This window comes from Melospiza georgiana, chromosome 4 (genome assembly GCF_028018845.1).
Source record: "Melospiza georgiana isolate bMelGeo1 chromosome 4, bMelGeo1.pri, whole genome shotgun sequence".
Classification (NCBI taxonomy): domain Eukaryota; kingdom Metazoa; phylum Chordata; class Aves; order Passeriformes; family Passerellidae; genus Melospiza; species Melospiza georgiana.
The window spans coordinates 65,942,058-65,958,177 of NC_080433.1; the positions used below are offsets into that span (position 1 = coordinate 65,942,058).

The 16,120-nt window shown below is 37.3% G+C and overlaps 1 protein-coding gene across 1 annotated transcript in view; it reads right to left on the reverse strand.

Annotated features, from left to right (window-relative positions):
• Positions 1-16,120, reverse strand: part of CPNE8 (copine 8) — a 69,883-nt gene that overhangs the window by 27,486 nt on the left and 26,277 nt on the right. The window contains exons 7-10 of the mRNA XM_058022236.1: positions 12,841-12,904; positions 10,061-10,164; positions 8,328-8,432; positions 5,098-5,139 (exon numbers count right to left, since the gene is read on the reverse strand). Of these exons, the coding sequence (XP_057878219.1) occupies positions 5,098-5,139; positions 8,328-8,432; positions 10,061-10,164; positions 12,841-12,904 (315 nt within the window). The remainder of the gene's footprint in view (positions 1-5,097; positions 5,140-8,327; positions 8,433-10,060; positions 10,165-12,840; positions 12,905-16,120) is intronic.

A 16,120-nucleotide genomic window follows, 5' to 3' on the forward strand; every position in this document is an offset into this window, starting at 1 on the left:
CACAGAGCAGCCCTCCCAATCTGTGTAACATGACACTGAAATTGTAAGAGGAGGACCCAAAGCTTATTTCAGCTCCTCTGTCTTCCCATCTGGGAAGAGAAAAGCAATCCATTGAGGCTACCCAGCTTATAGTATTATTGGAAAGCAGATCTCAGCCTAACAACAAAGCAGAGGTTATCAAGCTTCTCCTTTCTAAACTCTATTCCCGCTCCAGGAATACATTTGGCACTCCTGTGCTGTCGTTCAAGTTTTAAAACTGCTTTGCCAATGCATAAGCAGGGCTGGCACACTGCCCAGGAGCACTGTGAGCACGGTGCCCCAGGGGGATGTGGCAGGGGAAGCACCCTGGGGAAGGTGCCCAGGCTCAGGAGCACCCACAGGGCTGCCAGATGTGACTGAGCTGCAGGTTTGTACCTCAGAGGCACCTGGGGTGGAAGGGCTGCAGGGCTCAGCCCCAACTGCAGAGCTCCCAAAAGTCCCACTCCATTCTCTGCTCTGCCCAGCTGAACGTTCCCCAGTGCTGCTCCAGCTGTGCCCTAAGAAGGCATTGCATTTCCTCTACACTCTGCCTCCACATCTGGTGAGCTATGAAGCTAACTGTTCTACCTTCCCTCCAGTGGTAAGCTACAATAGAAATGCAAAGTTTTATGACTTTGTGACTTGCAAAACTTCTTTTTAAGAAATTCAGCACAGTTCTAATTAAGCTATAAATATTAAAAGCAAATTTAAATAAATCTGAATGTTGCAAGATGAAAAATGGAAACAATCCGTAGCAACATGAAATTTCTTTCTTGCTTTATTCATAATGAAATTAAACAAAAAACCCCTCAAATATAAAGCTCATTTTCTGAAATCAGCATGAATTCACAAAATATGTAAATCAAACAAATAAGAGGTTCAGTCCTCATGCTGATAAGCAAAGCATACTGTAAGAAAGCTTGAGAAATACTCTATGTTAAAGATATTTCTCATTACCCAGATTCAAAAGGGACCACCTCACATGAAACACTCCCCTTTCAGCTGGGAGATCATCAAATTGCTTCCAAAACAAAGACGTCTCTTAAGAAATGTATTTTGGAGGTATATCTCTGCTGAAATGCCCTCCAGACTGCAAGGACTATTTGAGCAGGGAATAGAGGAAGCATCCACAAGGTGTATTTGTATTTAACCTTGGGTAACCATGGCACTGGAGAAAAATATATATTGCTTAAAATAGAACTTTTCCCTTTCCTAACAGTTCTAACCTTTCATTTTCAAATCAGGTTCTATATTTAAGGCAGAAATCCAAACAACAGTTCAATGACTACCTACAAACATGCTGCAGCAAACAGGAAACACGAGCCATGCCAGACAGGACCGTCCCTGGGGAGCAAAAGAATCTGTACTGCTCAAAAGTAATTGCTGCTGTAATTCCAAGAGACATTGGAAAGCTCCTTTCCCTATGGCTATATCCAAACATGAGCTAGAAAGATGTGATTCCTCTGATGAATCACGTTGCAAAGGTTTGGGCAAACAGAACCAGCCTGAGAGCCCTGTGCACTTGGAAGAGCATCAGCCAGGATCTTTGCTTTGGGCACTCAGGGGGATGGACATGCCCCCACGAGACTGGCACTGATGGCTGAGTGCCTGCTGGACAAAACGTGCCTTTGACAGATGTATAAGTCATTAAGAAAATATTGTAATATTAATCATCACACTTCAGCAAATGGATCTCCTTATTAGTCTCTGGATTGAGAATCCAAAGTACTTACTCTCCTTGCCTGCCCAACACCAAATTTTCCTAAATTTTTATCCATGAGTGGCATATCAGAACATTGAAAAAGAGAGTCTTAGCACACAACATTATTTTAAAGCCCATCTCCCTAGGTTTTCCACTTTTAGCCCTGTGTTTTGAAGTGCTGAAAATAATTTTAAAAATTGTATAAACTTTGAATTTTTTTATTATCTAAAGGAAAAAAAAAAAGAGAGGAAAGGACAATCATAATGAATAAGGATAAAACGCAAGAATGTAAAAATCAACTACCTAGGTGGAGAAGGAAGATGAAGGACAAAAAATAAGGTGGAAGAGCTTAGAATCTGAAATTCAAAATCTCTCCTGCAGTATTGGCATTCTCAGATGAATGCTTCTGTGGCCCCAGCTTAGCATGACAATATTTACACCTTTATAAACCCCCCCTTTTTCTATGTAACAGTTCATAAATGTCAAGACTGTGAAATGACTTTCGCAACATGTATACAAAGTGATTTTTTTTCTGAAATTAAATGAGAAACTTTTTAGAGAGAACTAAAAATATCATAGTATTGCTAATGTGAAGTTGTGCAGTATCTTATTTTTTTTCCTTCTGTTATATCTGTCTGCTTCATATATAATGACACTCAATAAAAAAAACCTAAAAATGTGACTCTGTCAAACAACTGGCCCAGTAACAAAACCAACTTTTGTGACTTCTTATAGCATTAAATATTTTGGGGTTTGTCACAGCTCTTAGAAGCTCAGAACAAGTTGTTCACATTTTGACAATCTTAATGCAAAATTTTTTATGCAAAAACTGGTTTGACACAAAGGATGTTTAGTAATTAATAGTGTTAATGTTACCAATAGTGTTAATGTTACAAATGCATTACTTTTTGTCAAGAAGCTTTGTGTAATATTTGAAAATAAATAAGAGCTATTTGATGACAACAATATGATCATGATATTACATTTCAATTACTTCAACAATGTAGTTTAGGAACATGAAGGAAGCAGCTCAACCCAAAGCACCATGGTGCTATTTGCCAAAGCACAGGTAACACAGAATGGGGAAAAGGGAAAAAAACTTCTCAGTCAAGACTCAGGAAGTCAAAATCCAGTCAAGTCATGATTCAGAAATCAAGTATATGTGCTGTAATTCTGTCTTCCTGATTGCAGAACAGCCTGTAATATTCAGAATAACTTGCTTTGCTATCTGGAGAGCAGGCAATCTTTCAAAGATTGGACCTGCCCAGTCTGCACATCTCTGGAGCAAAAAGATCCAGTGTGGTGAAGTGTCCAGCTGGTGTAACAACAGCTTATAAAAACTGTCCATCACAGATGGAAATTAATATAAACTGAGGAACAGCAGAGTTGTACAAAAAATTGTTAGAGTAACTCTTGAATGGGATTAATTTCAGATATACTTGGCAATGTCAGAGTTAAACTGGGCACTTAGGTTTTGCTATGATCACCCTGTAGGTTTATAGACACCACCAGCTGGCAATTTATTCCAGGTAGGATGGATTCAATCAGACCATTTTCCCCTGTAAGCCTCTGAAGTAGCTTAAATGATTAGTTCAATCTACTTGTCTGATTTTTGCATTGTCTAAAGTCATGTAAGATGAGTTCCATGTCACCTTTCAGAGGAATTTTACATTAAAGATGTCAGTGCTCTGTGTGCTTCTAAATTTAAAATAGACAGAAAGCAAAAAGCAGCAAAAAATCATATCATTAGAATAAAAAGGAAAACATGTAAATGGTGTCCTTCATTTTGTTTTTTAGATATTAACTTTATAGGTATTCCAATTGTGATGTGAGGAAACACAGGTAATATTTGAAACTATTTGAGACTGGAGAGGCTGATGATTGCCTGAAATGCACAGTATGTTCCAGATTTCAATCAGACTGGCAGTTACTTAGTGTTATTTGTCAGATTTCTTCCTTTTCCTTTAAATCTTACAGATTTTGGATAAAGTGCGGCAGCACATGGGGTTTGATACCTTGATAAAACATAATCCTTGTTTTTTATTAATGTGGCAATACGATTTAACTTTTCATTGCTAGCTTATTTTCAAAAAATGTGGTTTATACACAAACACATAAAATTTTTAAGGATTTGCCAAATCTCATTCAGAAAAGAATGTTAATAGAAATTCTAATAGGGATGCAATGATTTTTTGCTAGCATGGCTTTTTAAATTTAAATACACTTATTTTAATTGCTAGAATATGTTATGTATATATGTTATTTCTCTCCAATGAATATCTAATCAAGAAGGATGAATTTACACTGGCAGGTATTCATAGAGGGTAAATGTGAGATAAGAATGCTTGTAAATCAACAGGATTCATGATAGAAAACCAAAAAGACAAAATTATAACACAAGAGAGCTGAAAAGGCTTTTGGATTTTGTCAGCAAGTTAATGAACAGTAGCAGGATAAATTTGCCTACTATGATTACAAGACATTGCCACAGAAGCACAATATCATTATCTATAGTACTAGAAGCAAATTGCTTTGGCTGTATTAGAGACATTACTGTAGAATAAATAATATGGTTTTAAAAATCAAAAGGCAAGTGCATATCCATATATTTTAAAATATAAATTATGATTAATAGGAAATAATTAAGCCAGACTAACTTAAAGATAAATGGAAATAAACATATTACTGTATTAAATTTCAGTTCTAGTACCAAGATTTATGAATACAGTTTCTATTTAAAGTATGAAGATACAAGCTCAAACATTTTTAAAATAACAAGAAGTATCAATCCACTGTGTTAAATGATAATTGTACCTTGTCTGTCAAAATAAAGGCAATCTGGTAGGCTCATTTCTTCAGAAAGAAATGTACAGCCAGTACACTGGGGTTCACAGCTCTTAAGAACAACAGATCCTTCCTGAATTTAGCAACAGAAATTCCACATATATTCCACTGTCCTCTCTCAAGGGGGTTATACAAAACTCAGGTCTTCCAACTCCAGAGTTTACAATAACATTTTGGTGAAGACAGATGTGGAAATGAACATTCAGACCCAATGTGAAATTAAGGCAATGAATAGGTGTCTTCTATATTCCAATATTTAGGCCACCATGAGTAGCCACTGCAGGCATTTTATCATGTTCCATGGATGAATATACACACAGCAGGTTTGAAATAGGCTAATGCATCAGCATTTACCACAACTGCAAAACACAGAGCTGTACCACAGAAGAGTTTTTTCCAGTACCTGTACCTCTAAATATTGACAAATAACTAACTTTCTCTAATATTATGCTGGACACTAAATATTTATATGTTTTGCAATGTGTAGATACATGCAGGAATAACCCTTAAGTTTTACAGAAATGATGTCTTACCTTCCATCTCTATCCCAGTCATACACTTCTACTTTAATTGTCCTAAAATAAAAAAAAAAAGCAAAACAACAACACAACCCTATTAAAATGTTAAATATGTACCCAGATTGCCTTTAAGATTAATAACATAGGGGTGCATTAATTAAGTCAAACTCAAAAACCAGAATTTTTCAGTCATTTCTCATGGGGCAGTAAATAGCCTGTCAGGTTACACAACACTTATTCATAAATCAAAAGCTAAATACACTGGAAACTCAGGAAACAATTAAACACATTGGAAGTTTGACCAACATATTTTTACTTGCTGATGCTCTGAATTTTCTGTGTTGTTTTTAAATAAATGATTCTTTAAACTTTAAAGTATTATCAAATTTTTGAAGAACTGTTTCCTTAAGAGTAAAGTGAACCCTTGAGGGCAGCTCTAACCTTGCTTCAGGGATGACTGGGAAACAGATAAAAAGGAAAACCCAGATATTTTCCAAGTAAAGATCAATCATATTTCACATACTTCAAGAGTGGATTTTTTAAAATGCAAATATTAAAGAGCATATTATCATCAACATCCTTGATGAAAGAGGAAAGATATATGAGGATACAGATATTAGGCAGCTTTGTTCATCTCCTTTTACCACAGAAAGTGCACATATGTAAGCAAATTCAACTACCACTAGCAGTTAATTTGGCCTAAAATCAACTGAACATGGGATAGAAAAATAACACCTCCCATATTTTAAGCAACAATGTAACTTAGTCTTATTCTTCAGAACAGTTTCACATGAAGTGAAGTCATCAGGGCGGTCTTATTAATAGAGGGGACAAGAATCTAAGCAATTACTTTGCAATTTGCGTCCATGGAAGCTGCTCCTTATTCTTCCAATTACATACAGTCAAATACTATTGATTAATTTTCTTTACTAAGAAGGGCCTCTTTGGAGATAAAGCTGAGCAACAGCTGATATTATATACAATATAATATCAAAAAATTCACACCTGGATGTTTTTCATATTTTTATGTTATTTCAAAATACGAAAAGAAGGACTTGCTTTGTCTGCATGTACCTCTTTTCAACTCAAATTTAAAGGCTCCTAACCATTTGTTGTATTTTACAGCTCTTGCATAATTCAGGTTGGATTTAAGTTCCCTTACAATGAAAACGGATGAAAGTGAAAGTTGTTCTGCAGAACAAAGTGAAAAACAACTTCAAACCTCTTACCCTACCAAGTATTTCAACATTCAAAGGAAACTACTTTCACCTTCAGAGGAATTCAGCAAAAAAAGGCAATATCACAACATTTTTTTCCCTAGACAATTTATTTTACTTCCATTTCAAAACCTGTTATGACAGACAGAACACACCACTAAGTTAAGATTTATGTAAGGTTTAGTTGGATTTAAGTTTTGAATAGTCTAACAAATCTGTGTCCAAATAGCAGAATCATCTCAGTGAGAAAACTCAGATCAAAATAAATTATTAAGAATATCAAGATAAATTCCTGAGAAGGATCTTCAGACAGGTAACTGCAGTAAGAGCAATTCATCCTTGAATAAAGCTCCTCTCTTTAATATGAAATTTATTTCATATTAAAGGATTAATTACGGATCTTGACTTTTATCTATTTTGCATGATTTGCAAGATATTAAAAGACCTTTCCAATCTTCACATACTGAAACTTAACCTTTACCTTAAAGGACACAGTTTAGAGGATGGGTTTCCTAGCTTAATATTAAAAAACCCCTTTCATTTAAAAATAATCAAGGTTAGAGATGGGTATCTCTGTTTTAAAACTTTTATGCAGAAAGTAACTAAGTGCTTTTTGAAAGCTCATACTAGGAGAAAAAAAGAACAAAGACACATTAGACACTAAGTACTGAAATGCCATTCCTGTGATGTCTGAAAACACTGTATAATTGCATAGTTTGAGGAAAATTAAGCAAATCCTGGTCATTCCATATGAAAATGTGGACAGAGTTCAGTCAGAAGCATGCACTAGCTGAATATTTAGTGTCCCCAACATCAGAATAAACATTTACCATGACATATTTTTACTAATGACATTATTCCCATCTATCACAGAATGCAGAGCACCAAAACTTTATCTGTGAAAACTATCACTATCTGAAAGAGACCTCTGGGGTTTGTGTTTTTATGTGTTACCATGTGGATGTCAGGAAGTCAATCCTCACCATTAGAAAGAAGGGCTTTCTAACTAAAAAAACCCAAACCTCTTTCTGGACTGAAGTTCTTTCTGGACTATCAGCAGGTTAATTTGAATCAATCTGAGAGCTAAGGACCACTTCTTAATTTGAAACATGATTGCTGTATGTAGGACTATGAAGTTCCATGGAGCCTTTATTCACTGAGCACATCATGTTGAAAGCAGGTCAACAGTAGATACACAAAAATAATTTGAGGAGTGCTATTACACTTTCAAGTTCCCTTAATTTGGAATGCTGGAGTTATTTCAATATGCCTGCACCACAACATCTTTTCTAATTAATATGAAAACTTATTTCTTTAATATGATAAACAGTGCAGTGTTCAGAGACTAGCTTAATGAATACTATTTTGCTTATGCATTATGCACATTAACCCAAAAACAAGTAAAAAATTCTATTTGAGTATGCTCATTAAAAAATTGCTTCGTTTTTACTGCGTCTAAGTGAAAGAGTAACCAACACGGCCATTTTTAAGGAGTCTAAAAATACCCATTTCCACTGAACTAATTTGTTTCTTATTAGTGGTAAGATGTTGATTAAAAACATGTTATTATTACCACCTGAAGATAGATCCTTTTGCATGGCACCACTGAAAACCTCAAATCTGAAGATGACTACCTTCTGTGCTTCTCATCTACTGATCTATGTATTTTAAAGCCTTTCATTTATCAGCATCCTCTGACATTGCATTGTCACTCAAGAAAAAAAGATCATCATTGTTTTTCATTGAAACATTAAAAAATATTTTTGTACACTTGTCACAGAGACCATGCTTTAAATCAGTCTTTTATTTCTGTTTCTAATTCACACCATAGAGAGCAAAGAGCCTTTTCCAGAAAACACCACTAGCATTTCCTACAGGTTAAGCATATTTACTTTATTTTTCTAAATTCTTTGATGTGATGAATGGTTTTGAACACCTATTATCATTTCAAAATGTTGATTAAATAAAGAACACACAAATTAGGGAGAAAAAATATGTATATGCAAAAAAGCTTAAGCTACACCTTACCGGTCATAGTCTCCATTACAGAGTGCTCTGACAGAAATCTTGAATGCCTGCCACACTGGATTCAATGTATTTTTCACAACTTCTGTTTTGTGGCAGATTGTAAAACTGCAATTAATACAAAAAAATTAATTAAGATACATTTTGTATTATTTACTTTTTCTTTTGCATCATCGATGACGGAATGAAAAGAACTGTAAGAATTCATATATACAATGTGCATACAAAATATAAGGTAAGAAAAAGAGAAATATGGTGAAATCAGAAGGAAGGGAAGACTGAAGAGACCTGCTGGAGAGAGATTACAGACTAAAGTGCTAAACAACTCTTAATCTTAAATGTTTTTACCCAAAACTTCAACAGAAACTACAATCATGCAGTGAGTATTTCAGGGAAGAGCAGTTTCCACCCCACTAATTGAAACAGACCTTGTACATGCAGGAATTAGTCACAGATCCAGAAAGGAAACAATCTTGTGACGATCTGACTCTTGCTTAGAGATTAAGAAACTGAGCCAAGGGAATAATGGCTTTCAGATTTTATTTCCCCATTTTATGTCCATAATTTTTTAACCTGGGCTGTCTCAGGTAAAACATGTAATTCTCTCTGAGACTGAATGATCACTTTCTCTCATGAACTGTATTCACATATTCTGCTTTCTCTAAATGATGCAAAATTAAAATACCTCTTTTGAACCCCCATCTTGGGGACTGAACTGTTCAAAAGAAAGCAAGAACAAGGTCACTGGTGAAATCATTACTGAAATTCCTCATCCAGTTGCAACTGAAGTTATCCTCTGAGGGAATGTCCTCCTTGCACCCCAACCAAACACCTACACTTTCAGGCTGCGCGTGCCAGCACTCCCAGTAACACCCAGAGAAATTTCACAAGTGACCTCAATGCCACTCACAAAGGAGCCGTAACTCCTCCAGGCTTGCAGTGTTTACTCAGGATACTGTTCCTATCATCTGCCTCCAAGACAAAAAAAAACAGGTAATAGATGCACACGCCCATAAACAGATTTATGTTAACAACTGTTCCAGTTAAGCTACACAGAAAAGTAGCATCATGTATGATGATACTTGGTTTGGTACATGTTAGATGTGAGGACTTTCAGTTTCCAAGAAAACTTAACATGCTAGTAGGTCCCCACAAAGGCAGAGTGTTGCATTGAGCAGTGCATGTCAAAGCTTAGCAGTGAACAGAAGAGATCAGTCTACTTTAACAAATTAAAGCATTAATGAAGCAAACAGCCATTTGTAAAAAAATTAAGTTCTATTTCAGGAATTTTTAAATTCAATTTCCTGGAACTATGTCAAAAAGATAAAAGAGACTTCCTAATTTAAATTTGCATCATAAAATGTTTTTATCTAAACACAATTTCTAAGCATTAGCGTATTTTGCATCTACAATTTTTCTGAGAATTCTATTTAATTCAAATGCATACCATATCTTCACAAAAGTAACACTATTTAGCTATTTGATTACTATTAATTGTCATAGTGCTCTATATTTACGAGACATTTACCTCTTAAAACCCTCAATTGCAGTGTTTGATCAATTTCTTGTAAAAGTTTTATTCCTATATTGCCTAACACGACAAATTGAAGTCCAACAAACATTATAAAAGAAACACAGCTTCATCTGGAAAGTGTAAAAAAAAATGAGAACTATATTGTCTGTAAATAATTAAGTTGCCTAATGATTAGCAGCAAAAATACTTAACAGGCACCTACCTGCCATCTTCATTGCTTCGATGAAACACAAGGAAAGGATCAGATTTCCCAAAGAAGTCCTTCTTGTCTAGCTTGTTTGCACAAAATTGCATTAAAACTGAATCCTGAAATGGGTAATAACAAAAAATTACAGACTGCATGCACTCTACTATACTAAACAAAATTTGACTAAACTATGCAAATAGGAAACAAAATAAAAGGGGGTATCTGTGTTCCAAATGCTCCCTACATATCCACATTTGTGCAATGTCTTCATAGCGCAGTTTGAATGGTTGGTACCAAGAATTTCTTTGTAGGGACACCAGAAAAAGAACAATTTTCTATGCTAAAAAGGCTTTGGATTTTTCAAGGATTTCCTGATATCAAGCATTCTGAAAGAAGTAGATGCATAGGCAAGGAAAGTATATTAAAAGTAATTTTTAAAATTCCAGTCAGGCACGGCTCAGCCTCATTCCTTCAGTGACTTAGAGCTGTTGTTGTCTGTTCCTACTGCCTGCCAAGCAAATGGCTGCTGGCTCTTAAGAGTCTGGAACCTTCAAGAAAATGAGCCTGAAAGGTACCAAGTACATCCAACCTGACAACAAATAAGAGACAAGTTTCTTTGCTGTGATCAGGCAAACTGGAAGTCACACATGGCATCTCTTTGGGCAAAGTCAAGAACAAGAAAAAGATTGTGAATGCAAAGATAAACTTGCAGCAGAATCACCAGCTAACTGGGGCAGGGGCTGCTGGAAGATTGTTCCATAAACAGATCTTGAGGCGCAACAGCAACAAGAGGATGATGACAGAAAATGTGGGCTCACCACTGAGTGGGGCAGGAAACCAGGTGACAAAGGACATTGCAAGGTCCATGTTTCTCACAGCTTTTCTATGTCTTTCTCATAGCTTTCTATCTTACTGCTAAGATTTGCCTTGGAGACTCCTGGAAACCTGAAACCCAGACCTGAGAAAGTCTGGAACAAGGATAACTTGTGCTTGGTAGAGGAGGACCAGGAAAGGAACATTTAAAACAGAGCAGACATACAGAAGCCCATGGGACTTGATAGGATGCACCGGAGAGTGCTGATGGAGTTGGCCAATATTACTGTGGGGCCACCTTCAGTTACCTCTCTAAAGTTATGATGTTCAGGGGAAGTTCTCCTGTCTTTGAGAAAGGGCAAGAGGATCCAAGACAGTTTTATCTCAAGCCTTGAGATGATGAGAGAGCAAAAAATCCTGGAAAACATATGTAAACACAGGAAAAGCAAGAAGGTGGCTAAGAGACATCAGAAAGGATTTACAAAGGCGAAATTAATGCCTGATCCACTGGAAACCTTTCCTCACAAAATGAGTGGCTGATTGAACGAGAGGAGCCTAGTGGATGTTGTTTATTCTTCACCTTAGCTTGGCCTTATACAGTGCCTCCCCTAAATCATTAACTAATGAATTATAGAGTAGAAAACTGGACAGTGAGGGACACTGAAAAATGGCTGAACTGCTGGGCTTCAAAGGGTCATATTGAATGGCACAAAGTCCACCTGGGACCAGTCACTAGCAGTGTACCTGAGGCATCAAAAATGGGCCAAGAATGCTGAACATCTTCATTAATGGCCTGGATGATGGATAGAGTAGACCCACTGCAGGTTTGCAAACAATACAAAACTAGAAATAGCAGTTTATACAACAGATGGTCATGCTGTCATTCAGAGACATCTGTACAGGCTGGAAAAACTAACAAAGATGAACCTCAAGGGGATCAACAGAGCAAAATGCCAGGTACTGCACGTGAAGGGGAAAAATCCTATGCAGCAGGACAGGCTGCAGGCCAAACCTTGGCAGCATGGCAGAACAGGACTGAGAGGGTTTGGTGGACACCAAGTTGATCAATGGCAGCAAAGGCCAACAGCCTGCTGGGCTACATTTGGGAGAGTGCTGACAGTAAGTTAAAGAGAATCAGCTTTGGTGAGGCCACTCCTGAAGTACTTTTCATTCCTGGAGCACTGTTCTAGGCTCCCCAGTACAAGGAAGACACAAACACCCTGAAGCAATTTCATCAAAAGCATCACTAAAATGATTAAAGGATTGGACCATCTCTCATCTGGGGAAAGGCAGAGAGAGCTGAGACTATTTAGCCTGGAAAACAGAAGGTTTATCAACTTGTGTAAGTACATGGTACTAGGGAATAAACAGCCTATGGTTAGTGGCATCCAGAGGAAGAAACTGTTGCAATATGTACATACTTGAAATGTGAGAAATTAACTTAAATATAACTTAACTTAAATATAAGGAAAAAACCTTTTTACTCTGAGTGTGCTGAAAAGCTTTAACAGAGAAATTGTGGAAATTGCTTGGACTCAAAACCCAACTGCACAGAGCCCTGAGTAACCTGCCCTTAGAGGGGCAGGAGTATTGGACTAGACAATCTTCCAAGGTCTTTTCCAACTTCAGCAATGCAATGATTCCAAAACTCTGACATTCTGAATATGAGCTGTAAAAATTTAGATAAAGTACAAAAATCCAGAAGATCAAGTATGTGACAGCTGCTGAGACATTACAAGAGACTGAGAGAGTGAGGACATGAAGGAGCATTAGAGAGACTGCAAGAGATATTGAGCATTGGCTTCTGCTTCTTTCTGCTTCTTCTCCCTGAAACTAAGAGCAACTTAAAGGAAAACAATATTCTAACTTCTTACATAAATCACAAAATGCAAATTTGTAAGTTATACCATTAACTATCCAGTGCAGTGTAAAATCACAAAATAATTGTCATGTTATTTTTGGAAAGCAATGAGCACACTTACTCTGCAACACCCTAGTTCCTCTGCTGTTACTATGACTGTTCCACACTTCTTCCCAGGAATTCCTCTGCAAAATACACAACCATATCACCTTAGTTCCTTAATATCATGTATGAAAATTACAACTGATACAGAGAGCACAAGGTAAGTTTTCAAGTCACAAAGCTGATGGCATGCAATTCAGTTTCCCTCTTCTGCCACTTATCCTGTGTAAAAAAGTTGGTTTATCCTAAGTGAATTGGTAAATAAATAAAGGAAAATAAAATGTGAAAATCTACATTTCAGTGTGCCTACTGGCTTGAGAGTCCAGAACCTGTAGGCTTCTCTACAGTGATCACCTCTTTTTGGACAGTATTTGAAGGAGCAGGTAGAGGATCATTGTTAGAGGAACAGAACAGACAACCATTATCAAAGAAAGGTTTTCAACAATACCTGCATGTCTGTATAAGATACAGTCTTGAGAAATAATTATTGTCTCCTCAGAATAAATGATTCCACAATTGAGACACCACATCTGCAGCACCAAGAGAAGTTTAAAAGGACACTGAAGAATACTTGGGCTTTAACAAGGACTGAAAGGAGGACCTTTATAGAGCCTGTGTAAAAGATGGCCATTTATGTGGAAATTCAAATCTGAGAGGTAAAAAAAGAGCCTCCAATTTTGCAAGCTGGAATTGCAATGAGGCAGAGGACGGAACATCTTTCAGGTCACTCAAAAATTTACAGGCTTATCCCTGAATTTGCAGAGCCTGGCCCTCTGATAGTCACACCCACAGATAAAAGGACAGGACAAATATAGGAAGTTCAGGTATTTTTCTATCAGTTATGTTCACAGCAAAATGACAGGAAAAAGAACTCCACATAATAGGCCAGCTGGCTCCAGTAGAGCCTCATTAGCAGGCAGTGGCACTCAGATGTGAATAACTAGCATAGAATGCTCATTAAGCTTTGCAATGCCCTATCTCCTCATCAAAGGAAATCCCTACAGGAATGCACTTCGCAGATCCTGAAAAAAACCATTGCTCAGAGTTATAAATGTGGCTAGCATCTTCTCTCAAGGAAGACAGAATGTGCAGAGATCTAATTCTGGATGGTGTCTGAGCAGGTGACGCTCTTGAGAGAAAAAGGAAACCACAGCATTTTGGGAAGTAGAGGAATCTGCACATTATCTTTTCATGCCAGTACAGCTGGAACACGAGAGCCAGGCAGAGTAAATCCTACACATGGAGCTTGTCTTGAGAAGGCATTTAATGAATCTAGTAACCCAACAGGAAAAGAGAACAAACATTACTGTTAAAATGTCACAGTATCCATTTCACCTTCTTTGAATTACTAGAATTATTTTCCAATACAAATTATCCAAAACAACAGTTCACATCTGTATCTGGCCAGCCTGTAAAATAAAGTGCAACACTAAAGTATGTTCTTGAGCAAAAAATGCTCACTGTCACAAGGACAACAGGCTACCACACTACAATACTGGGAGCCAGACACTCTCCTGTGACAGACTGCATAAAATTCCAAGTCCTTAATGGTCTCAGGAAAAGAGAGAGAGGTTCAGGGGACAATCTCACAACTGCCAAGAAGAAATACTGTAAGGTTCATGCCTCAGAGGTGCAATTCACCGGTGCTTGTAACACCAATGAAACTGCAAGGCATGCATGCCACGTAGGCAAAGAAAAATGTGAATTGTGTACCTTCACTTTTGTACTTGCCATGAAGATCAGTGCAGGGTGTGTTTCAGCTTTCCTGCCTGACCACAGCAATGGTGACCCTCTAGGCTTGAGATGTTTTACTTTAACTCTGAGGAAGGACAAGACTACCCTTTCACTTCCTCAGGGAACCTTTCCTAATAATACACAATCTGACTTGAAGCTGGACAGCTCACACCAGCCATGGAGTCCTGAATTGTGTAAGACTTTCGCAAATGCCTAAAGTAGATAGAGCTTCTTCTAGAGAATAATAAGCTTCAAGTCTATCTAATTTTCATTTTGAAGGAACATCAGAGCTTACTTGAATGCCAATCAGAGAATGGAATTCAAGCTTCTCAAACTGCTTAAGGATAAAAAGTGCTACTTCTGTAGGGTGGCTGATTGGGACTAAAACAGCACCAAGCTTTCTCTTTGTAATCCATTGGCAGAGAACTGAAGAGGGAAAATGTTAATGAACTTCAGAAATATGGTGAAAAGATAAAGCTCTCTTAACTCATAGATCATAAAGAGCATTCATGCTGTGAGAACACAGAGTTGACTTCATAAAGAGAACAGTAAACTCAAAACAGTAAATATCCCTAAGAAGGGAAGACATGCAATATTGTCAATTAAATTCTCATTGTTTGACTATTAAGAGATACTAAACACACATCTACAAAGCAAACAACCTTGAAATGCATTGCAAAGTTTCATGAATAACAGAAATGTGTCCTTGACACCCAGACTTCAGAGAGTCCAGAAAGGACAATCACTCAGGGACAGTTGTCAAGTCACAGCACTGTCAAAAGCAGCAATGACAGAATAAACAGGGACACTATGAAGAACTGATAAAAAGTCAAACATTCTCTCATTAACATGTGCCTACCCACATGTTGGGTCCACTTAGTAACTACCATACAAGATAGTATCAGAACCCAGACCTGAGAAATGCTTATTCTGAGATAATATTTTACACAGGCCAAGAGGTCTCTGAAGACCTCTTTTCCACTGATATTTTTTCTTTTCTAATAGATAATTTCAAACTTTAAACTTCACTTGTTACTCATTTCAGACTTCATTTAACCTGTACCAAATGCTAAACTGCTGAATGAATGCCTTTTAATCTACATATTCAAAATAAATTTCAGAAAAAGTGTTCTGTGCTGAATAATTGAACTAATTGAGGACAGAACCAAATCTGAAGACTTTTTAAAAGTCAGGTAAGATTCATCTTACTAAATATAAGTGTCTTCAACGTTAGCACTTTCTCTGACCAAGTGACCACAGGCTCCCAGTAGAACCACCTGACAATGACTTAGCTCAGTCCATGGAGCTGTGGCAGTGCAATGTGCTGTGGCAGCTGGCATGAGCCAGGCCTACACAGTGAAAAGTCAGTGAGCTGTTGTTTTAGTAGGGCCAACCTCTAGTTCCAGCTGACAAGACAGGATTTCTGTGCTCAAACTGTGCAGCCATCAAGAATTAAAACATGCCCAGACCAAGCAGTGACTGCTGTGCGCTGCTATCCCCCAGTGCTGGAGCTGGGCAGGGGTTGTTCCCTTAATTGTGTTACTGGAGCTCCCCTGCCTGTGCCT